This window comes from Calonectris borealis, unplaced genomic scaffold (assembly GCF_964195595.1).
Source record: "Calonectris borealis unplaced genomic scaffold, bCalBor7.hap1.2 HAP1_SCAFFOLD_73, whole genome shotgun sequence".
Lineage (NCBI taxonomy): Eukaryota > Metazoa > Chordata > Aves > Procellariiformes > Procellariidae > Calonectris > Calonectris borealis.
The window spans coordinates 490,200-513,577 of record NW_027441475.1 but is presented as its reverse complement, the minus strand read 5'-3'; the positions used below and the strand labels follow the sequence as shown (position 1 = coordinate 513,577).

Sequence of the window (23,378 nt, the reverse complement as noted above, 5' to 3'; positions counted from 1 at the left end):
CTTGGCCCACGGGAGATGGGAGTCTCTTTCAAGTGTGGGCAGCCTCCATCCACAGGTGCAAAGCTGAGTATAAGGAGAGAAGACTGAATGAACTGTTGGGGGTGAGGATGTGGAAGGCAAGTATGAGGATCAGGAAATGAGCGTAGTCTCTAATGAACAGAAAGCAGGGAGAAAAATGCTTAAGTTGGCAGGATGCCATTGGCCTCCCTTATCTAGGGAGGAGTTTTACAGAGAACAGCGGAGACTTAAAGAGGAGGAAGTATTTGGCTCAATGAAGTTGCCTTGTTTTTCACGTTTGTATTTCAACAGCATATCGGACTGCAGTTACACTAAAGTGCATCTGACATAAGGAAAAATGACAGTGTTTTTTCCAATAGAATTTTTTGTTGCAGATAGTAAGCATGCATAACTAAAACAAGACAAATGGAATTGAAAAATGTTATCAAATTCCTCAATTTGCAGTAGCATTATGTCAGCAGCTGAAAGAAGCTTTGACATAAGCGTATGGAGAGGAGAAAAAACCCAAACCAAATTTGGGAGGAAAAAAATTGGGGAGAATGACTGTTTTGAATTAACTTCATTTCTTTTTCTGTGTGTTGTGGTTTTTTCCAGGTCCAAGTCTCCTTATAGTGCTTCACCTTACTCTACAAGTTCGTCTACCTGCTCCACATCAAGATCAGGTTCTTCCCGCACTCGCTCCTACTCTCGCTCATTTAGTCCTTCCCATTCTCGTTCCTACTCGCGATTGCTGCCGTATCCAAGAAGAGGCAAAGGGAAGAGGCGTAACTATCGTTCTAGGTCAAGGTCACACGGTTATCAGCGTTCAGGGTCAAGGTCACCCCCATACAGAAGATGCCATTCACGGTCAAGGTCTCCAGTATTTAGAGGCCAGTCTCCCACTAAACAGACTATACCTCAAGGGGAAGGAGGAAGGGAGTATTTTAACAGATACAGAGGAGTTCCACCATATGATCTGAAAGCTTACTATGGCAGATCTCTTGACTGTAGAGATCCATTTGAAAAGGCAAGGTACAGGGAATGGGAAAGGAACTACAGAGAATGGCATGGAAAGTTTTACAAGGGCTATGCTGTTGGCGCTCAACCTCACCCTCCAGTAAACAGAGAGAACTTTTCTCCAGGTAGGTTTGGTCCACCTGGGACCAGACAAGAGAATTCACCATATGCTCGGGGACGTAGGGAGGATTATCCTGCTTGGCAGAGCCACCAAAATCACAATATAGCTGGAAATTACTCTGAAAAACCTTCTGAAAGAGAGAGCCATGGCATCAAGGATCCTACCAAATCAAAAGAGAAGGAGGTGAAAAATCCACTAGGAGATGGCCAAGGAAATAAGCATAAAAAGAGAAGAAAAAGGGATGAGGATGAAGGATTTCCCAATACTGAGTTGTTAGCAGGTGCGAGAAAACCAAGAGAGCCAGTTCCAGCAGAAGACGTTAAAATGGACTCCCTGTTCATGGCCCAAGCAGAGATGATGCCACCCCTGTGAGAGATGAGCCTATGGAAGCAGATTCTATTGCTTTCAAACCGATGTCTGAAAAGGAGAAAAAAGAGAAGGATAAGCCAAAAGCAAAAATTGACAAGACAAAGCGGAAAGTAGAAGTGGCTGTTCCTCCTAAGACAGACAATATAATAAAACTAGCTAAAGCTTCCTCGAACGGAAATCTCCTCGAACGGAAGAGAGAAAGCAAGAAGAGAGAAGGGAAGAGAGAAAGCAAGGATTTAAAGAACCTGACTTGCTGCCCTGATATTGCTCATTTACATCAGTTATAGTGTTTGTGATTAAGTTTAGGGTTAGGGTTAGGGTTAGGGCTCAGTGTTACGGTGAGGGTTAGGTTTAGGGTTAGGGTTAACATTAGGGTTAGGGCTTATCATTAGGGTTATGGTTAGGGGCAGGGGTTAGGTTTAAGGTTAGGGTTAGGGTTAGGTTTAGGGTTAGGCTTAGGGTTATCGTTAGGGTTAGGGATAGGGTTGGGGTTAGGATTATGGTTTGGGTTTAGGGTTAGGGATCGGGTTAGGGTTTCATTTTAGGGTTAGGTTTAGGGTTAGGGTTAGGGCTTGGGGTTACGGTTAGGGTTAGGGTTAGTTTTAGGGTTAGGGTTAGGGTTTGGGTTAGGGTTTAGGGTTAGGGTTTAGGGTTAGAGTTAGGGCTGGGGTTCGGGCTGGGGTTCAGGGTTAGGGTTAGAGTTCGGGATATGGGTTAGGGTTAGGGTTAGAATTAGGGTTAGGGCTTATCATTAGGGTTATGGTTAGGGGTTGGGGTTAGGTTTAGGGTTAGGGTTAGGTTTAGGGTTAGGCTTAGGGTTATCGTTAGGGTTAGGGAGAGGGTTGGGGTTAGGATTATGGTTTGGGTTTAGGGTTAGGGATCAGGTTAGGGATTCATTTTAGGGTTAGGGTTAGGGTTAGGGCTTAGGGTTATGGTTAGGTTTAGGGTTAGGGTTAGCGTTTGGGTTAGGGTTTAGGGTTAGGGTTTAGTTTTAAGGTTAGGGTTAGGGTAAAGGTTAGTGTTAGGTTTAAGGTTAGAGTTAGGGCTGGGGTTCAGGGTTAGGGTTAGAGTTTGGGATACGGGTTAGGGTTTGGCGTTAGGGTTAGCATTAGGGTTAGGGCTTATCATTAGGGTTAGGGTTAGGGTTAAGGTTAGAGTTAGGGCTGGGCTTCAGGGTTAGGGTTAGAGTTTGGGATACGGATTAGGGTTTGGGGTTAGGGTTAGGGTTAGGGTTAGGGTTAGGGATTAGTGTTATGGTTAGGGGTTATGGTTGGGTTTATGCTTATGGGTTAGGATTTCAGTTTGGGTTAGGGTTAGCATTAAGTATTAGGATTAGGTTTAGGGTTAGGGTTGCAGTTTAGTTTTAGGGTTAGGTTTCGCATTAGGGTTAGGGTGAGGTCTCACGGTTATGGTATTAGGTTTGTGATAGCGTTAGGGTTAGGGCTTAGTGTTATGGTTAGGGGTTACATTGGGTTTACGCTTATGGGTTAGGATTTCAGTTTGGGTTAGGGGTAGCATTAATTTTTAGGGTTAGGGTTTAGGTTTAGAGTTGCGGTTTAATTTTAGGATTAGGTTTCGCATTAGGTTTAGGGTGAGGTGTTATGGTTACGGTATTAGGTTTGCGGTAGCATTAGGGTTAGGGTTAGAGTTAGGGTTAGGGTCATTAGGGTTCAGGTTGGAGTTCAGGGTTAGGGTTAGGGTTCGGGATTACGGTTAGGGGTCGGGGTTAGGATTAGCATCGGGGTTAGGATTAGCATCAGGGTTAGGGCTTGAAATTAGGATTAGGGGTTAAGGTTAGGGTTATGGTTGGGGTTAAGGTTAGGGTTATGGTTGGGGTTAGGGTTAGGCCTAGGGTTATCGTTGGGGTTAGGATTATGGTTCAGGTTTAGTGTTAGGGATAGGGTTATGGTTTCGTTTTAGGGTTAGGGTTAGCGTTAGGGTTAGGGCGTAGGGTTACAGTTAGGGATAGGCTTAGCGTTAGGGTTAGGGTTTGGGTTAGGGGATAGGGTTAGGGTTTAGTATAAGGGGTAGGGGTAGGGGTAGGGGTAGGGTTGTGGTGATGTCTTAAGATTACGGTTTGAGGTTGAGTTAGCATTAGGGTTACGGTTAGAATTAGGGGTTCGGTGTTATGTGAGGGTTAGTTTTATGGTTCCGTTTAGGTTTAACGTTAGGGTTATGCCAAAGTGTTAGTGTTACGGTTTGATGTTAGGGTTAGGGTTACGGTTTGGGGTTAGGGTTAGCGTTAGGATTTTGTTTTAGGGTGAGGTTTCGCCTTAGGGTTAGGGTTAGGGCTAGGGTTAGCTTTATGATTCAGGTTAGGCTTAAGGTTAGGTTACGGTTAGGGTTAAGTGTTCGGTTTAGGGTTAAGTGTTAGGCTTAGGGTTAGGTTTAAGTGTTAGGTTTAGGGGTAGGGTTAGGGTTAAGGTTAGAGTTAGGGTTAGGATTAGAGTTAAGGGTTAGAGTTAGGATTCAGTGTTAGGGTTAGGGTGAGGTCTTAATGTTACGCTTAGGGTTTACAGGTAGCGTTAGGGTTAGGTTTAGGGTTAGTGTTAGCGTTAAGGTTAGGGTTAGGGTTTAAGATTGGGTCAGGGTTAGAGATAGGGTTCGGTATTGGGGTTAGCGTTAGTATAAGGGTGAGGTCTTAGTGTTACAGTTAGGGTTTACGGGTAGCATTAGGGTTAGGGTTAGAGTTAGGGTTAGGGTCATTACGTTAAGGTTAGGGTTGGGGTTCAGGGTTAGGGTTAGGGTTTGGGATTAGGGTTAGGGTTCGGGATTAGGGTTAACATTAGGGTTAGAGCTTTATGATTCAGGTTAGGCTTAAGGTTAGGTTAGGGTTAGGGTTAGGGTTAAGTGTTCAATTTAGGGTTAAGTGTTAGGGTTAGGGTTAAGGTTAGAGTTAGGCTTAGGACTGGAGTTAAGGGTTAGGGTTAGTATTAGGGTGAGGTCGTAGTGTTATGCGTAGGGTTTACGGGTAGCATTAGGGTTAGGTTTAGGGGTTAGGGTTAGGTTGGGGTTCAGGGTTAGGGTTAGGGTTCAGGATTAGGGCTAGAGTTCGGGGTTAGGGTTAGCATTAGGGTTAGGGGTTAACGTTAGGGTTAGGCGTTAAGGTTAGGGTTATGGTTAGGGGTTAGGTTTAGGGTTAAGGTTAGGGTTATGTTTAGGGTTAGGGTTAGGCTTAGGGTTAGCATTAGTTTTACGGTTGGGTTTAGGATGGTTCGGGTTTAGGGTTAGGGATAGGGTTAGGGTTAGAGTTAGGGTTAGGTTTACGGTTAGGGTTAGCATTTGGGTTAGGGTTCGGGTTAGGGTTGCGGTTCAGGTTTAGGGTTAGGTTTCGCTGTTAGGCTTAGGGTAAGGGTGAGGTCTTAGTGTTATGCATAGGGTTTATGGGTAGCGTTAGGGGTTCGAGTTAGGGTGAGGGTTTGGTGTTAGTGTTAGGATTGGGGTTCTTATTCTTGATCCTCTCTCCCTCTCTTTCTCTCTCTCGTTTTAATTACAAATTATTATTATTTATTATTAATATTATTATTATTCTTATTGGTGTTATTATTGTCATTATTACTATTATTATTATTATTGGTGTTATTATTGTTGTTGTTATTATTATTATTGTTATTGTTATTATTGTTATTATTGGTGTTATTATTGGTAATATTATGGTATTATTGGTGTTACTATTATTACTGTTACTAGTATTACTATTATTGCTATTATTATTTTATTTCAAGTATTAAACTCTTCTTATCTCTACCCGTGAGTTTTCTTGCTTTTGCTCTTCTGATTCTCTCCCCCATCCCATTGCTGGGGGGAGGGCGAGTGAGCAGCTGTGTGGTGCTTAGTTGCCGACTGGGGTTAAACCATGACAGGGGTCCACCACAAAGATGGTTGCCATTCTGTCACATCCTCTGAGCTAAAACTGGCTCATCCTGGGACATGGTGCCCCCCACGCACGCAACCTGCAGTCCAGAAGTACCCCTGAAAAGACCTCGACGGCCTGCATTAACACACCGGCATGCACTTCAGATGTAAACACTGCCAAGTCATCTCTTATTTGCAACAGATACGGAGGACCAAATTCTGCAAATCTAGCCTTACTTCTACTGAAACTTTCCTTACAGACAGCTCATCTTCTCTTTTTGTAAACTGTAGTGAAGACCTGTTCTAGCGCAAAGGCTTGAACCCCGCCTACGGTGAAGAAGCCCCAGTTTTCTTTCCTCACTGCTGTCTTGCTTCCCAAAAATCAATCAATACCAAAAGCTCTGTGTGAACATTGCATAAAAAAGCCAATTGCAAATGCTTTTACTTGCTACTAGTTTTGTCAGGGAAGGAACTAGCTTCTCCCGCTAGTTTTGCTACAGTTTCGTGACCTTTAAAGACGCCACTTCTTACCTTTGCTACGCCAATACAGCCTCACAGCTCAGCAAAATCATACTGCAGGTAGGAAACCTTCACCATACAAAGACAGGCACGCTACAGGAATACGTCACTCTCAAAGAACAGACTCTTGCAACCACTCCTCCCTTTGCTTAGCAAAGTTTAGGGCGTGTTAGAAAACAACAACAACAACAACAAAGCAGGGTTCTCTCTCACATTTTACGGAGCCCATGATATCAGCTGTTCAACATTAAGTCCAACTCCAGCCTGAACCCCAGAATAAGAAATGCCATCTTAAAATTTCTGGAAAAAGGGAGGGCTTTGAAGCGGCAAGACCAGAGAACGTTCACGAAAGCACCGTCATGGAAGTACACATCCCTTATCACAGACCAACTGCACGGTGACCTAAGTGAGTGACGTTGTCTGCTCATTTGCAGCTCAGGGTCTCTTTTTTCATTAGCGCCGAGCACGTAGGTTGGAGTTGGAGCTGAGAAGAAAACCATATGCAGTCAGTCTGGTCTCGTTCAAGTTCACATTTACTAGGAATCACAGCAGGTCCCATCTGTCTCTCCAGACCCCACCACCACTTCTGTGCAGCGTCCCGAGGAGCAATAAGCGCAGAACAAGAAACCTTCCTTCAAAATAAGGCCCACAGCCTGCTCTTTCAACAGGACGCACAGAGCACCAGCTGAGAACAACCTCTGCTTTAACTATGCCTAGCTCCGCTGCCTACGTAAGGAGACCAGCTCCTAAATGATCCCTAGCCCTAAAACCACAGATCTTCCCTAGGGCAATGCTAAGGAAATACCAGAGCCCAGGGACACCTGGTCACTCAGCTTCAGTTGACGGGGAGAAGGACAGTGGACTAGAAAGAGAAAAATATGATGAGAGAAAAGATAGAGGAGCTGAGAGAGAAAGAAAGGTATGGGGAAAAGGCTAGAGAGCTGGAGAAATCAAGAGAAATAGGGATGAGGAGCCCTGCAGAGAGATGGAGGAAGCAGGGAGGGGATGGGTCAGGGAGCAGCAGAGAGAGACAGAAGAGAGATGAACAGGAAGAAGGACAGGGACAGTGGGATACAGAATGGAAAACCGCAGTGACAGTGAGCAGGGCGGGGGGGGGAGGCAGAGAGAGAAGCAGAAGGAGGGAGAAGGGAAGACAAGGACAGGGAGCGGGACATACAGGCAGAGAGAGACAAATCACGACAGGGAACAGGCCAGAGAGACTGTGAAAAACAGAGCGGGATGCAGACCAGGACAAAGAGACAGAGAAGAAACAACAGCAATGTGCTGCAGGGCAGAGACAGAGGAAGGCAAAAAGAGGGACAGGGAGCAGGAGGGAGGGGCAGCAAGAAAAAGACAGGGGCAGGTAGAGCGACAGGGAAAGAGGGACTTGGAGAAGAGAGGACGGGGAGCAGAACACAGCAACAGAAGAAGAGAGGTATGGGGAAGTGAAAAAAATGACACAGAGGGAAATGGGAGGGGGGGGCTGGGAGGGACTGCGATGCAGAAGAGGGGTGACACGGCCCCGAGGGGCTGGGACTCACCGCAGCTCCCGCTCTCTGCACTGCCAGGCAAATGTTACAGTTCAAGCACTTCTTTCTCTGTCCGTCTGTGCTCTCCTCCCTTCCTCTTCGGTAGCTCCACCTGCGTGCCTGTCCTCACCTCAGCTGGGCCGCAGCTGGAGCAGAGCCCGCACCTCCCAAGACCAACATGGCCGCCCAGCAGCCCTGTGCCCCAGGCCTACAGCTCCCGGCATGCCCCGGGAACCAACATGGCCACGCGGCAGCCCGTGCCCCGGGCCTACAGCTCCCAGCATGCCATGGGGCACGGCTTCCTGCTGCCTGGCCTGAGAGGCGGCTCAGGGCCACGCCAGGGCTGGGGCGCTGCTTCCTGGATCCCGTGGCAGCGATGGGCACAGGGACAGGCTGCCAGATCCCGGGGCCAGGTACGTGTGCGGGCTGTCAGGGTCACCCCTGCCTGGTTTTTCCCAGCGAAGCCCCAGGAGGTGCCGAGGCTGCAGCCCTGGGGCCGAGGCTCCAGGAGCCGGGCATTTCTGCGGGCGCTGCTCCCTGCCAGGCCCCACCGCCAGCTGCCGGCTGCCTGGGGCTTCTCCCCGTTGTCTCCAGCTCTGCTTTCCGCCAGCGCCGGGGGCTCCGCAGGACATCTTGCCCACTCCCCGCCACCGTGCTGACCCACGTCTGCAGCTCGTCTGTGGTGTCCACGTCAGACAGCTCATTTGGGGGTGGCAGGTCTCTCCTGAAGCACCCTGGGAACGGGGACAGAGCAAACCCCATCCCTCCCTTCCGATCTTTGTCCCCAGGGACACCCAGTGGAGACGGACCGTGCGCTGGAGAGCGTCCTGCAGGGAGGTGACAGCCGTTGGCAGAGAGGTGCTGAGAGCCCCCTGACAGCAAAGGCGTCCGGTGGCCGCAGAGCAGCCCAGGTGAGCTGTGAGTTCCCCCGTGAGAGACCCTGCTCCCAGGGAGCACCTCCCCATAGAGCAAAGGCCGTATCCAGCCAGCTGGTGCTGGGTACGGCTACCCCAAGGGGTCTTCGCAGGGGGGACAGGGTCACCTGCCTGGTGGCTCTGACACAGACATGATGAGCTGAAGCCCTGTGGCCATGGCTGGCCGGTTCAAAGTCTCCGAGTGCCTCCGCCTTTCTCCCCAGGAGTGTCCAGCCTGGGCACTTTTTCAGGGCGTGACGGATGATGTGAAGGTGGATGCTGGTGCTGTCCTGGTGGATCTTCCACTTGGGCACGGTGGGCACCCCCACTTCAGAGTTGTGGTGTCTGGGATCTGGGGCCACCTGAAGAGAGAGACCTCCAGGGAGTTTGTGTTCAATGTTTTGATATCTTGGGGCTACAATGTGCTAGGGATATGGGGCGCTAGGGTTCCAGCCTGCTAGGGTTATGGGGTTTGAGGGTTATGGGAGTTTACGCGACTTAGGATTAAAGCATGTTATTGTTATGGTCAGGATCTGGGTTTGCAAGCGCTGGGTTCCTGGGGTTAGGTTGGTTTTGCCTTATGTTGTGTTCTGGGTGGTCTTTTTTTTGGAAAGTCCTTTTGTAGCTTGCTTGCATTTTTAGGGTTTGGATAGGGGTCTTTGGTTTTTGTGTGATGTGTCTTCTGCTTGTTTTTTTGCCGTCCTTGTGGTTTGTGTTGCATTTTCTGTCTTGTAACCACCGTTTGTGGTCTAATCTGTGTGACCGGGCCGGGCAGTGTCACTTCTGTTGTGGTCCAGCTCATTTCCACTGAGTCACTAGGTAGGTGGTTAGGTATGGAGGGCTTGCAGTTTGTGGAGAATGACTGCCAGACGACCGACAGCCACTTCTGGGGTGTGGGAGGAGTTCGGGTCCATAGGTAATGACTGCCGGAGGACTAAGTGTACTTCTGAATTTGTGTGGACTCCCAAAGAAATGGTGGGATGCCACCAGCGGCACAGAAGGACAAGGGCTTCCCCAAGGGTACATGGCTTGTTGGTTATTGCTTTTGAGTAAGCAACTGAGTAATTTTGAGTAAGTCTTGTGAGGGGTAGTGGACTCAAGGGGAGACCTTGTGTTCCTCATCAGTGCCTCAGGGGTTTCCTGTCATTTTTTGTTTGTTTGCTTTTTGTTTGCTGTGCTGAATTTAAAAGGCTTATTGTAGCTCTTTGGATTTCTGTCCTTAAAGGAAGTCTCTAGGATTTCTACCCAGGAGCGAGATGTCCAGAAGGGACTGTCCTTGTACACTGATGTCAGCCTTCCGTCTAGAGCACTGTCTGGTGGTGGTGTATTTTAATGGTAAGGTAACTCAAATGCATCTTAAATATACAAGCTTTGCCGTTGTTCCTGCTATGCCTGGGGGACGATTCTCAGCAGCTCATGAACAGTGTGTTCTGCTGTGCTTTACCCGTTAGAAATAATCTGTCACCAGAAATGTCTTCCTTAGTGCCTGCACAGAGCAAGAACCTCCAGTAGCAAGGGCATGCTGACCCTTGGGCAGCTTCAAAGCGACGGATAAATGTAAATAGGTTAAAAATCCGGTCCTATGGTAGCAGTGTGTGCGTCAAAGTTCACCTGACTCTCCACGCTGACTCCGCCTGTCACAATGTTTTGCGGGTAAGGGTGGATGAAGTCAGTATAAGCAGGTGTTGTAACTGGCCAGGCAGTTCATCTAAAGAAACGAAACGTTACCTTTGCTTGGAGTGCCATGCCTTTAGATATGGGGGTGTATTGCCTTTCCTTCCCTGGTGTGAGCACAGAGAACTGAGAGGTGTTTCCATCGGGGGGCGGGAAAGCCATCCAACAGTCATCACAAGCCTCAGGGCATGTGGTCCTTGATGGAGGCGTAAGTGCTTGGGACAGTTTTACTTCTAAGCCCTAAGCCTAACCCTAAAACGAAACCCTAAGCCTATCCCTAAGCCTAAACCCGAACCATAATCCTAACCCCGACCCTAACCCTAACCCTAACGATACCCTAAGCCTAACCCTAACCCTAGCCCCTAACCCTAACATTAAGATAAGGCCAGGAAGCAGGACACGGCGATAGAAAAAAGAGAAGGAGAGGGAGCAGGAGAAAGAGATGGAGAGAAAGGAAAAAATAGCAGCAGGCTATAGGACAGACAGGGAGGAATTAGAAACTACAGACAGGGAGAGAGACAGAGAAAGAGAAAGCAAAAAATAGTGATGGGCTAAAGGCAGAGAGGGAGGAGTTAAAAAATGGGGGCAGGGGACTGGTCTGTGGCCATAAACATAAATGGTCATTGGCTTCTTTGACTGAACTTTCCATGAATGCCACAAGATACACTCAAGCACCCTGAGATGTCCCCTCCCTTTGCCGGCCCTGCACCGCGGGCAGCCGAGCGCCACACGGCCAAGCCCGCTGCATCTGCCCCAGGCTGTCTTGCCCTGGCTGGCTGCTGACAGGAGGGGACACCAGGTGGTGACCGCCTGGGGGGTGACAGGAGGGACACCAGGTGGTGACAGCCTGGGGGGTGACAGGACACCAGGCGGTGATGGGCCCGGGGGGTGACAGGAGGGACAGCGGGCAGTGACAGGCCTGGGGGGTGACAGGAGGGACATCAGGTGGTGACAGCCTAGGGGGGTGACAGGAGGGACACTGGGCAGGGACAGGCCTGGGGGGTGACAGGAGGGACACCAGGCAGTGACAGGCCTGGGGGGTGGCAGGACACCGGGTGGTGACAGGCCAGGGGACAGCAGGGAGACCAGCGGCCCGGGGTGGTGACAGGCCCAGGGCTGACGGGCCCCCCCTCCCCTCGGGGGCGCTTGGTGTTAGGATGAAGAGCGCGGGGCCGCCACGCCCACGTGACGCGGGCCTTTTGTCATAATGCGCTGGGTCACGTGAGGCGCGGGGGGTGGGTGCAGTGTGCCGTTGCGTGTGCACAGTGACACGCTCGCAGCGGCCCGTGCGGTTGTCGGCCAGGAAGGCCATGGCGGAGCGCCGCAGCCTCTGAGCGCCGCCGGCCCGCTCGAGCTCAGCCCGCGCTGCTTGCCCTGGCCTCCTCGGTGGAGGAGGAACCGCCGCGGGCCCTCACCTGGCACAGTGGCCGCGACGCTGTCTGCCGCGGTAGACGCCATCACGGAGCAGGCACCTCCTGGCCCCAACCACGTCGTGCGTCCACTACAAGTTCGCCTCCAAGCTGAACCATGACATGGTCACCTTCAACGGCCTCCACATCTCCCGGTGTGACCTCAAGCACCAGATCATGGGCCGCGAGGAGCTGAAGGCGGCCAGCTGCGACCTGCAGATCACCAACGCCCAGACCAAAGAAGGTGCGCGGGGGCGGCGGGCGCGGGGCCTCGGGCACCGCCCGGCTGGCGGCGGCGCAGACCACCCTGCGTCGGCCGTGGCCTGTGGGAGCCGCGCTCTGCTCTTTGTGGGTCATCCCCACGTAGCGTGAGTCAGGCTGGGGCCCATGCCGCCAGCATGCGGCAGGACCGGGAGGGCAAGCGGCGCTGGGCATTAAGTGGGGTGGGAAGCCATAATGCGATTCGGCCACCATCGGTAGCTGTGACTTGTGTTGGGGGCCTCACAGAGCTGTTCTTCTGTAGTTGCTGTTCTGACAACTACCTTCAGATCTGTGTTGTAGACATGGAGCTAGGCGTAGAAGAGTACGTGGTTGATGTGTGACATACGGCGCTTACAAAAGCTTTGGTTTCCTGGAATTCTTCTAGGTAAAATGAGAAGGAAATGTGGGAGCATATCTTGTAATAACCAACTTGCCAGATTTCTTTGAAATGTGGTGGAGAAAGCTGAAAGTGATAGAAATAAAAGAGATGGCTAATTTGAAGAAAAGAAACCACCTGGATTTGGTGAATTTCGTGACTTAATTTTGACTTCAACTTGTTTTACTCCACTGCATTGGAAAATGGGTTTTGCGGCTGTTGCACAAACTGCCCACTAGCAACATTTTGGATCAGGAGCGTATCTGTGAGTTAAAATCTGTGCAGACCCTTGAAAGCCGTCTTGCGCATGAGTGTTCTCCGTATCTAAATTATACTTTGGAATTTCTTGTTAATATAACTTCTTTTCCACACCAAAGACATGGTCATTCAGATGCTATTGAGCATCATTTCATCATTCGTTTCTAAGGGTGGTTTTTTTTCCTGTACTACATGTTAACCGTATCAGGGCAGTACTGAAGTTTTATGGCAGAACGTTTATGGTGGATATACGTAAGAAATGTTCTTAGAGACATCATAAATTCTTTTAAATCTAACAAATGGTGCTTGATTCTTAGAGATGATAATGGTTTCGTATTACTTAGTAGGATATTTCAGTTTGGTAATCTGCCATCTCGATAAGTTTGAATGTGATTAAAGACTTTGGGATGTGACTTTTCAGAAATAAAAAGACTTGTAAAGTGTTTTCATTCCTTAAACATTACATTTCTTTTTTTTTTTTTTCCCCCCCTGTGGTTCTGTGACACTCTTACAACAGGCTTTTCTTTAAAATGTGTACTAGTGTTTTTTTTCCTCTTCCTGTTTCATGTCTAAAACTTAAAGAGAGTAGTATGTACACTGCGGTAACTGTAACTTCAGCCCTAGCCTTTAAAGTGGTTGGACCTAAAGCTTGCTGTTTATCTGCAGATACTTAAACTATTTTCAGGAGAGTGTCTGTGAAGAGCCTTAACAGCACAACGTTAGGGGTCTTAGGGATGCCACCTGACAGGGCTTGACGATGTATACAGTATCTTTGGTTTTCAGACCATTGTTCTGATTCGCTCTGCAAAGGTAAGGGCTTTGAATATTTAAAACTGTAGGCAGATTACAGGGGATGCCTGCTGATAGTGCTTTAAAATATTCAGTCCTATCCAGCTTGTGTAAGTACAATAGAAAAAGCATTCTCCTTGGAGAGATCTTTGCATTTTAAGCTTACTCAGTCCAAGTGTCTCAGGTAGTTGGTTTTTTTTGTTTGGGCCTTATGTAAAAGGTCAGAAGGCTTTCCTCCTCTTCAGAAGACTAACAGGGTGCAAGCCAAGGCAAAGCATGGAGAGCTTCAGGCACACGCTGTTCCTGAAAGGCTTTTCAAGGCTGTCTTCCTAAGTAATTTCGTTTGGGCCTCTCTGCTCTGCAAAAAGGGAATGGATCGAACGAATTCACGTCCCTTTGGTTAATTCAAACTAGATGATTAGCTTAAGAGGGGAGATACCACTTGAGTTTGAGCCAATTCTGCCCTACTTGTGAAAGCAAGCTCAAAAAAACCCCAAAATGTCTGTGATCCAAATTCTAGCACTGCCAGTTCTGTTTCCATTTAAACGTAAAGCCCTGAGCAGCTGAGAAGTGTGGTTGTTGATGGATTAAGCTCCAAGAAACAGGCAGAGGCGGCAGGCTCTCTTCTGTGTTCTGTCAGGCTTGAGCACTGGCAGCACAGGTGACTGGTTTTTAGTTAACAGCTATGAAAGCAATGGCGCAGAGTTCTCGTGCTTTAGCTAAGTGCCTGTTTGGTTGCAGGGCAAGCTAGTCAGACTTTAGAATCTGGTTTAGGCAGGTGAGACTTTGCTGTGGTTTGTTTTTCTCCAAAGATCTATGGGTTTTGTAGCCTAACGGAAGCAAAAGCAACTTTAAGCTTGGTCAGGAAAGAACCTCGTGCATTAGCAGACTCTCCTTTAGTGACCTTTGAGTCCATTTTGCTGTTGGCATTCAAACTGTTTTAAAAAAAGGAAAAAGATTTTGCTGCTTGTGTTTGATTCTCAAACCCCAAGATTTCTTGAAATATACTGTTAGTGTGTTGAGACGATGAAAGCGTGATGTTACATATAAAATTTTGCTTTTGTATCTGTAAAGGGATTCTGCGAAGTGCTACGTAATTACATATGAGCATGCATTCTTACGAATTGACTGATGTTTTTCTCTGTATTTATGTTGTTTTCAGAATACACAGATGAGAATGCCCTGATTCCTAAGAACTCATCGGTAATTGTTAGAAGAATCCCTGTTGGAGGAGTTAAAGCTACCGGCAAAACCGATGTTATGTAAGTATCCATAAAGCATTGTATTCTTTGTTAGGGGTTTCAGTGTGTTAACTTTTTTTATGGATATTAGTTTACAGAGGCGTTCTTTCTTGTTAAAGCTGCTGTTAATTTTTGTTGGCATGGGGTAGATTTTAATGTATGTGTCCGAAAGTGGTCTTACATTTTTAGGCCTGCTGGGACATGGGGTTCGAACTCCAACCATGGTAACTTTTAAGATTATTCTATTGGGTTTGTTCTTGGGGTTGATTGTTCTGAGACCCAAGTTGTAGATCCTGTTTCCTCGACGTGCAGAGATTCCTTATTATATGTGTTGGCTTTTATGGCTTTTATAGTAAAGACAGATACGCATTGTAGCGTAAACGCATACTTTGTTCCCGTCTCAGAAGAGCCTGATTCTCAGTGTTTGACTATTTCTGGCATTTGGGGGGGATATGGCAGGTATTCTTACGCCCCAAATCTGGGTTTTTTGCATACTAGCTATAGAGGAAAGACCAAGGTTTACCAGTTGGCGAACGATGCAAACAAGAAGTTCCATTCGTAAGCGATTCCTATGCGTTTCCTCAAGACAATGTCCGTTTCAGGCAAGAGAAAAAGAACAATATCCTAAAGTGTATTGCCTTTTGTGCAAGTACGATGAAGGAATAGTTAATCCTTTCCAAACTTGAAACTCAGTAAGCAGTTTAGCACATTACCAAATGTTACTAGTTATCTTGCTACGTCTGTTTTTACCCTAAGCTGGTATCTGTGCTCCGGGTTTTGGTTCTGTATTCCTAAGATTTACGGAGGACAGAGAATCAGGTGTATTGATTAAAATTACAGCTATTCCAATGCAGTGCTGACTAGAGGATTACTGCTGTCATTTATGTATTCATACAGTCCAGTTCTATATCAGCTACATTAGCATTGTTTGAACGGTCATGTTTTCCAGCCGCCTTAAAGATAGGTCTCTCCACCACAATTAGTAGATATTATTAGCTTGTGGTTTTGCCATGTCTTTCTAATGTTGGTTCTCAATAAATCAAGTAGACGGATGAGTTACACTGTGTCTCGAACAAAGAGTACAGCAGCCTCCCGGTACCCACGAGGCATCTGCAAGCAAAAAACCCTGAATTTATGTGGCTCTGCATCTCAACTTTGGGCGTATTCCTGCAGTAGTTGTTGCAGTGTTTTCAGGCACCCTCTAGTAATTCTGGACACCGCAGCACTGTGCTTATAAACATGGCCTTGTTTTGGGGGTTAATTTAAACACGTCTGCTTAGTGCTGTCTTGTCAGTGCATCCTCTGTTTCGGGCACCCTCTCCTGGTATTGTAATGCTGCCCTAAAATGAGAGGATAGATGCGGCTAGCATCAAAGGTCAGATACATACCTGTATGTATAAGGGGATAAGGAAGGAACGGCACCGCTGTTCTAGCGCTGAAAATTAACCAGGCAGATTAGCTTTCTAGTCTTTCAGCTGTGAACATTGCAGAAACAACTGGTAGAGTGGTGGATGTTTGGGAATGATGAATGTATGCTGTAATGGTGGAGAGGCCTTCAAAAATGCGTTACTCTCCTTTTAGTACGCTCTTGAAGGTAAATGTATGAAGAATCCATGCTGTGGTAATCTAAAGGATGTCCTTGTCCTTCCTCAACTTCAGGAGGTACGTGGCTGTCGTTGCGAGCCTGGTGGTGTTCTAGCAGTGGCAGGGAGCGTGCGCCTTTCTATTTGTACACCAGTTGCACAGCAGCCTTTGAATTGCCTCTGCTCATGGGACACTTTGGATGATGTGTGAATTGTTTGTTAACGACATCAATGGTTGCATGGCTGATTCATGATGAGTAGCGTGCAGATACAGATCAATGAGTATGTGGAATCTCAGCAAGTTTTCAAATTTAATAAATATTTCCTAAAATATCGTAGCATTTTCAAGATTATCTTGAAGCAAATTCTGGCAACCAAGACCTTTTTTTTTTGTCACAGGTCTCCTAAATCGCACAAAGGCCTAGGACCTGCTTTCAGGTGACATTTCTACTACTGTTTTTAGTCCATATAGCATATGTAACACATTTAGTGGTTTGGCACTTTCATGGCTAAGATATCTGAACACAGTGCTTGGGCTTCCACAGAGAAACACTGTTCTAAAGACGATGCTGCTGACATTGTTGTTATTTGTCAGATGACTGATTTTTTTCACTTAAGTAAAGGTGCACTTGGAAGTGTCTAGACTATCACTGTTCTTTCTTAGAAACTAAAGGACTCCATCTGGTACCTATTTGTAATACTAGCGATACACAGATTGGCTAAAGTTACCTTCGTATTTTGATGGTTGATTATTTATGAACACAAAACTGTAGTACAGACTTCCTGGTTTTGATACTTATGTAGCAGAGACAAACTATCTGAGGACTTCCCCTTGCACGGTCGTGTTCTATATCCGTAAGCCTTAGAGAAATTTGTGACAAAGCAGAAATGGGATTCTGGGGGGTTTTTTTAGTTGCACTGAATGTACCAAGAGACAATGGTTTATGTATATGAGTAAATTTCCAGATTCACTCGACTATCAGAACATAAAGTTTTGATGTTCAGGTTTTATAATCTGTTTTCAGTGCTTTATGTTTTTGGTACAAGTGCTGTATTTGAAGTTCTGATCACCTTTATTTCTTCTAGAAGTCAAACTGAGCCAGTAAGTGGAACATCAAAAGCAGTATATAAAAACACAGTCTCACACTTTTTGCTGCACGCTGCACTTAAGGTAGCCTTGGATTAATTTTCCAAACATTAACTTAATAGCTTTTCCAGTAAAACATAGTATATGTTGTAAATACAATGTATTTGATTCAGCATAGTAGAAACGGAGTAATGCCATCATTTGCACAGTTCTATCTAATGTGAATATTGGTGTTTGTGCCTAGTAATGCATTGTATTTCATACTGGATATGCTAGACTATTTCCTGAACGACTTTGTGTTGTACAGATAATGTACAATCGTTTTTAGATCACGTAGGTTCAAGGTTTGCACAACTGAACATGGTTTTTGAAAATGTTATCAAAAACCACTGAGAAACCATTATTGTTAAACATGGTACTGTTTCTTACTTTTGACTTGGGGGTTCAAACAAATACCAAAACCAACATGTCCCACACGTTTTGAGGACAGTTCTGTGCAGCTAAATGCTTCCTTTTCATGTCCTTAAAGACTTGGGTATTTGTTCCTGAAACTGTATAATTGAAGCGATATTGTTTGAGTGCATAACTGAGTGCATAACTGTCTTTAATAGATTGCTGTGAATTTAAATATCGTTGCTACACAAAGTGGTATTCTAAAGTTCTACATTTGACCTTTCCGCTTTATCAGATGAAGCAGTTCAGTTTAATAGTTTGTCTGCAAATGAAAATACGTAAAACCCAGTGTACAAATTTTGGCACAAGGTTAGAGCCTGGTGCATTTGTAAAGGGTAAAATCCCTGTCATTTTTCTTAACCTCCGCCTGCAGTACGTTTTTGGATCTGGGTGACTTCAGGGCTGGATGCTGCTTTAATTTCCCAAAGGCTAAGCTTTTCTTTAGGATACTGCCACTTTGAATTTACATTTGGAAAAGGGGCAGCGTTTTTCTTCAGGTTTGAAGACACTGTCGTTCTGCTGCTAAAACAGAAATAAGTAACACAAGGAAATACTTGGCTGATTAGTTTACAAACCACACTGAAAAGAAGTTTCCTGTAGTGATGCTTCCTTTTCAAATAAATATTTTTTAAAAATCCTTTTTAGCTGAAAATTGATAGCTTCCTTACCCCTTCGACTTTTAAGCAGCTGTGAGCATTTGACAAGGGTCCCTCTCTGAGATATTCTGGAGCAATAAGTTGATCTCCAGCGGGTTTGGTTAGTTTAGCTTCTTCTCCTTAACCACATAGGCACTCTTAAGCTGTCACAGGTTTGGACTTTGTTTTGAACAAATACCAACTACACTAGGTTGGAAATGGCTCTTTCAGTGACACTCGGAGGATATAGTGCAGACTGTCAGACTACAGTAGAGGTTAACTATTGCTCTGTTTTTGATTGTAGAACTTGAATGTGAGTTTAATTTTTTGTGAACAGATTGATGACTCTTCTGCATCTATTTCTCTGGCCCAGCTGACTAAGGTACATATATATTCCTAAAAAAAAGTGTTTGCTTTGTATTTTTAAATCTTATACTGTGATCTATAGCTGGAGAACTGTTGTCATGTGAACAAACCTTTAATTTAATTTTTAATAATTTAAAGTATTTCTTTTAACTTTAAAATGTGTGTATATTTTGATACTATCCTGGTAAAGAGTAGTTGCCAGTTTGGGAAGATAGAAGGGGGAGGACCTTATCAGCCGCAACGTAATGTTGCAGTATTACTCATCTTCAAGACACAAAGAAGAAGCACTTCAGCAGCTGTTTACCGTTTTTCATACTTTTCGTTCATTTTGCATTGGAAACTAACACAATTTTCACAGAAGAATTTAATTGGCTGTAAGTGACGGACATTTCAGGGGGGTTTGCAAGAGCCAAAATAGAAGCGTTTCTGGAACACGGACAACTGCATGGCTATTTTTGAATTTCTAGGCGCTACAGTTATAGATCCATGCTTTGAATGCTGCACAATTTCATACACTGTAGTATATATACAGTGGACAACACAATCTAATTTGTTTGATCGCAGACTGTGTAAATTGTGCAAATGCACCTAATTGTTTACAGGAAAATACTGATGCGTATGTGTGGCATATTAGCAAATGTGACCTTCTGAAACTGTTGTAATGCCATGTTTTGCTATGGAACTGCTTGCATTTTTTGCTCAACAACATGTAACTTTGTCTGGGAAAGCACTAGGGATTGCACTTTGTGAAAAGGCGTAGTGCTAGCCTATTAAATTACTAGTCTTTAAAGTTACAAAGATTAGAGAAGGCAGGGCCTAATGCAGAGGAGCTAGTCCTTCCTTCTGAAAATAAAGGCTGGAGTTCCTTTCCCAGAAAGAAAAATCTCTTCCCACTGGTAACTTCTTCCCTCTCTCACTGCAGAAATTAAATTGTGGACATTTGGTAAGAAAAAAAAAATAGTTTGGAAGGTAGCCACCAGGAGAAATTGGTCTCTGTTAGCGCTGTCCCTAAACATGTCCTTGGTTCTGTAAACTCAGGTGAAGTTTTACTCTAAAATGTGAAAAACTGTCCAAGTGGTGTACACATTTAAGCTTTTGAGAAAATGTAAGTATTTCAGAAAAATAGAGGAACATAGGATAAAGCAGCTCCAAACGGTTCCTTACTCTAACCTCCTCAGTGCAGACTGGCTTAGCATGGAGGCAATGTGTTGTAAAAAGTTTTCTGTTTTATTATGCATTAAATGCCATCTTGAATTTTGGTCTATTCCTAGTAATGTCTTGTGGGTTTTGGATGTGTTTTGTAAACGGCTTGGGTTCAAACAAATTAGTCAAGTATCTGTAAAATCTTCTGTAAATGTTAATGGAAATGACTTCATAGATGTCCATCTGGATTATGTTACAGTTGAGAAAAAGCTGTGTATATGAAACAGCCCTTTAACAAAATGCTGAAACAAGTTGGTTGCTTTTGTGAATGAATGCATCTAAAACCAAAACCATGAGTGGTTGATCTGAATGATAGGTGCTTGAGGGTCCAAATCATTTACAGTCACTCCCTTAGACCCTGCTTGTATCTGTACTAGTGTGTAATAAAAACATTTGAACAAATACTACTTTAAAAAAATCAGCTGGCTTCAATAATTTGAAGATCCAGTTCTGCATAACATTTATATTACAATTTGTATGTTAAAAGGACACGGTCAACTGGAAAAAAACTGCAGGTTTTGCTTATTGTAGTTAACTTGCTTCCTATGAAGAAGTTAGTGGGGGGGAACATGAAGAGCCTAAGGTTTTGAGTGGCCAGGAATGCTCTTTTCAAGTAGGTTAACAGGCACATAAACATCCTGTGATGACGTAAGGACTCCCCAGAACATCTTTTGGACAACTCTGTTTCATATGAGCAGCTGTTTTCATGCAACCTCAGCTGGCGTTGTGCTGCTCTTTACAGGGTTGGGTGAGTGGTGTTCTCTTTGGCAGTGTGGGCTTAAATGTGTTTCTAATGTATGTGTCAAATAATTACCTGTTAAACAGAGTGCCAATCTGGCTGAAGCCAATGCTTCCGAAGAAGATAAAATAAAAGCTATGATGCTACAGTCTTGCCAGGAATATGATCCAATCAAGTAAGTCAAATGATAATGTCAAATCTGTTCTTTGAAGATTATGGAAAAATTGTAGAGAAGTTTGTTTTAACGAGAGAGACACGTGCATACCTTTTTCTTCTTTGCCGCAAACCCTTTTAGTTACATGAAGAAACCCTGGGGTCCACCTCCACCATCATCTGCTTGCTCTCGTTGCGGAAAACCTGGCGACTGTATAAAGAACTGCCCAACAAATGGGGTAAGACTGTGGGGGACTTCTGGTGTTCCTTAGCTTTTCATTTTTTTACCTTGGCAGTTACGTAACAAATCCATGAATACTCATATTAAGAATTGTTTCTCTTGGGGTGAAAGACAGAGGTTCATAGGGCAATGTTGCAAAGCCCTTCAAAATCCAAGGGAAACCTGGCATTATAAATGTAAACTTTTCTTTTTTCTAGGTCATAGACATTAAGTATGTCCACAGATCTTGCTCTGTGAACTTTCATGCATATTTTTATATATTTCAATATTACTGGAAATGTTTCTGGTTTTAACTCTGTTTAATGACAGTTCACAGTTTTTAGTATTTCATGTAAAACCAAGATGTTTCTGTTGACCCCATCTATTGAATATTTGTGCTCTGAATTGCGCTTTGGAGGAGGAGCGGGTTTGTATCTCTTTTCTGAGGGGATGGTGAGCTAAGGGATATTTCACCCTTAAAGAACCTGAACTTAAGCCAAAGAACGGAATGAGTTCAAAACACTGCTCAAGCCTTTGGAACATCCTGGCTATATTCATTTAGGAAAATAAGTATTTTAGTCGAGCAACCCTTATGCTGGGTAAAAGGAGAGGATTAAAGGCTTTTGCTGCTTAAAATAATCATTGAAATGTCATTTTAAGTGTGGGTCTTAAAAGGAGATATGTCTGCATTTCTTTTCTTAACAGGACAAAAATGTTGAGCCTGTTCCCAGAATTAAAGAGCACAGGAATTCCAAGGAGTTTCATGATGGAGGTGAAAGACCCCAATACAAAGGGTGCTATGCTGACAAACACTGGAAAATACGCAATACCAACTATTAATGCGTAAGTATGGAATTAATTGGACTGGCCAAAAAGTGAGCGAGAGAAACCATGCGTGCATGTCTGAGTGGCTATGCAACCAAGTTGGCCAGCATCTGTAATTACGGGGCAGGAAGCACTGTCATTGTGCTTAACCATAGAATCTGGGATACTTTTGAATATTAAAATAGGGTGGTCCTGCTGTTCGTGCCCCTGGAAGTTGGTTAAACGTGTGGTATGCTAAGAATCTGTATTTCTGCAAAACATTTCAGTAGTGTTTGCAGTGGAGTCGTTCTCTCTGAAAGCTCGTTTTGCTTTTGGTTTATGTTTCAAAGGCTTCTTGCAAAATTTAACAAGTAGCTGTTGGACTGAGATTTCCGCCCCCTCTGACTTTTATCAAATCCCATGTGTGAAACAGACTGAAGTTTTCCTGTTGCTATAAACTAAGAAAATACTGCTGTGTGCTGACAGGAGTGGCTGTTTTAAAATGCACTTGGTAGCACTTCTGTGTTTCTGTCATGGATCTCGTTTTGTAGGAAATAGACTTCTTCCATTTATAAAATGTAGTTACTCGGAGACGAACTTTACCCTGAGCCTGCAATTTACATTTACCCTCTGGCAAAGGAGAGGTGGGATTCATTTCTCTCATAGAAAATGATATAGCCAACTCTGGTGACTTACTGTGGTCTGCAACAAACGGATAGTTAGGCATTTAATCCACATTCTTCTCCACGGGAGAGTTGGTTAAAACCTTCAGAACTCAAGCCTACTAATGGTTTTTTGAGATGTCTATCAGGTTCCCGTACAAAGACAACCAGCATTACCAAGTCTTCTGGGCCCCCAAGGACAAGCAATACCCACAACTGGTGTCCTAGTTTCGGCAGGGATAGGGTAAAATTTCTTCCTAGTGCTGTGTTTTGGATTTAGTATGAGGAGAATGGTGATAACACACTGATGTTTTCAGTTGTTGCTAAGTGCCCTCCTAGTCCAAGGACAGTTCCCGTGCCTACTGACTGAGCTAGGTACACAAGATGGGAGGGAACATAATCAGGACAGCCAGCCCAGCTGGCCAATGGGGTATTCCATGCCATGTGACGTCATGCTCAGTATATGAACGGTAGGCGTGATCCAGGAAGTACCGATCGCTACTTGGTTATCGGTCAGCGCGGGTGGTGAGCAATTGCATTGTGCATCACTCATTTTGTATATTCTATCATTATTTATTATCATTATTCTCCCTTTTCTGTTCTATTAAACTGTCTTTATCTCAACCCACGAGTGTTTCTCACTCTTACCCTTCCGATTCTCTCCCCGTCCCACTGGGGGGCGGGGGGAGTGAGTGAGCGGCTGCATGGTATTTGGCTGCCTGCCAGGTTAAACCACGACACTGGTAAGTAACTGTAACTTCAGAATTTCTTTAAAAAAATTACCTTCAGAGGAACTGAATGGGATTTCTTTCTTTTTCCTCTCCCCACTCCAAAAGGTCATCCAATGAGAGCCAGTCCAGTTCGCTCAGCAGGTGGCAGACCAGGCTGGGAAGTGTAAGTATTCTACAGAAATTCAATAGATGACTCCTTGTCACCTGTTAAAAGAGGCTGTATAACGCATAACTTATACAACAGCTGATTTATAATGAAGCAAGTATGCACAGATAGTTGTGGAGAATCCAAGTGGTAATTAATTTTTAAATGGCTTCATTTGAATTGGCTTTTACAAAGGGCATCTGTGCTTCCACTAAGGTTATTTAAAATAAAACTCCGGTACATGACTGAAAACAGGACTCTGAGAAAT

At 45.1% G+C, this 23,378-nt stretch overlaps 1 protein-coding gene across 1 annotated transcript; it reads left to right on the top strand.

Moving 5' to 3' along the window:
• Positions 1-18,423: 18,423 nt before the first annotated feature.
• Positions 18,424-22,453, top strand: LOC142076603 (E3 ubiquitin-protein ligase RBBP6-like). The gene is made up of 4 exons (XM_075138893.1): positions 18,424-18,469; positions 20,482-20,570; positions 20,691-20,787; positions 21,474-22,453. Exons 2-4 carry the CDS (start codon positions 20,533-20,535, stop codon positions 21,606-21,608), a joined length of 270 nt encoding a protein of 89 aa, XP_074994994.1. The 5' UTR covers positions 18,424-18,469; positions 20,482-20,532; the 3' UTR covers positions 21,609-22,453.
• The last annotated feature ends 925 nt before the right edge of the window (positions 22,454-23,378 follow it).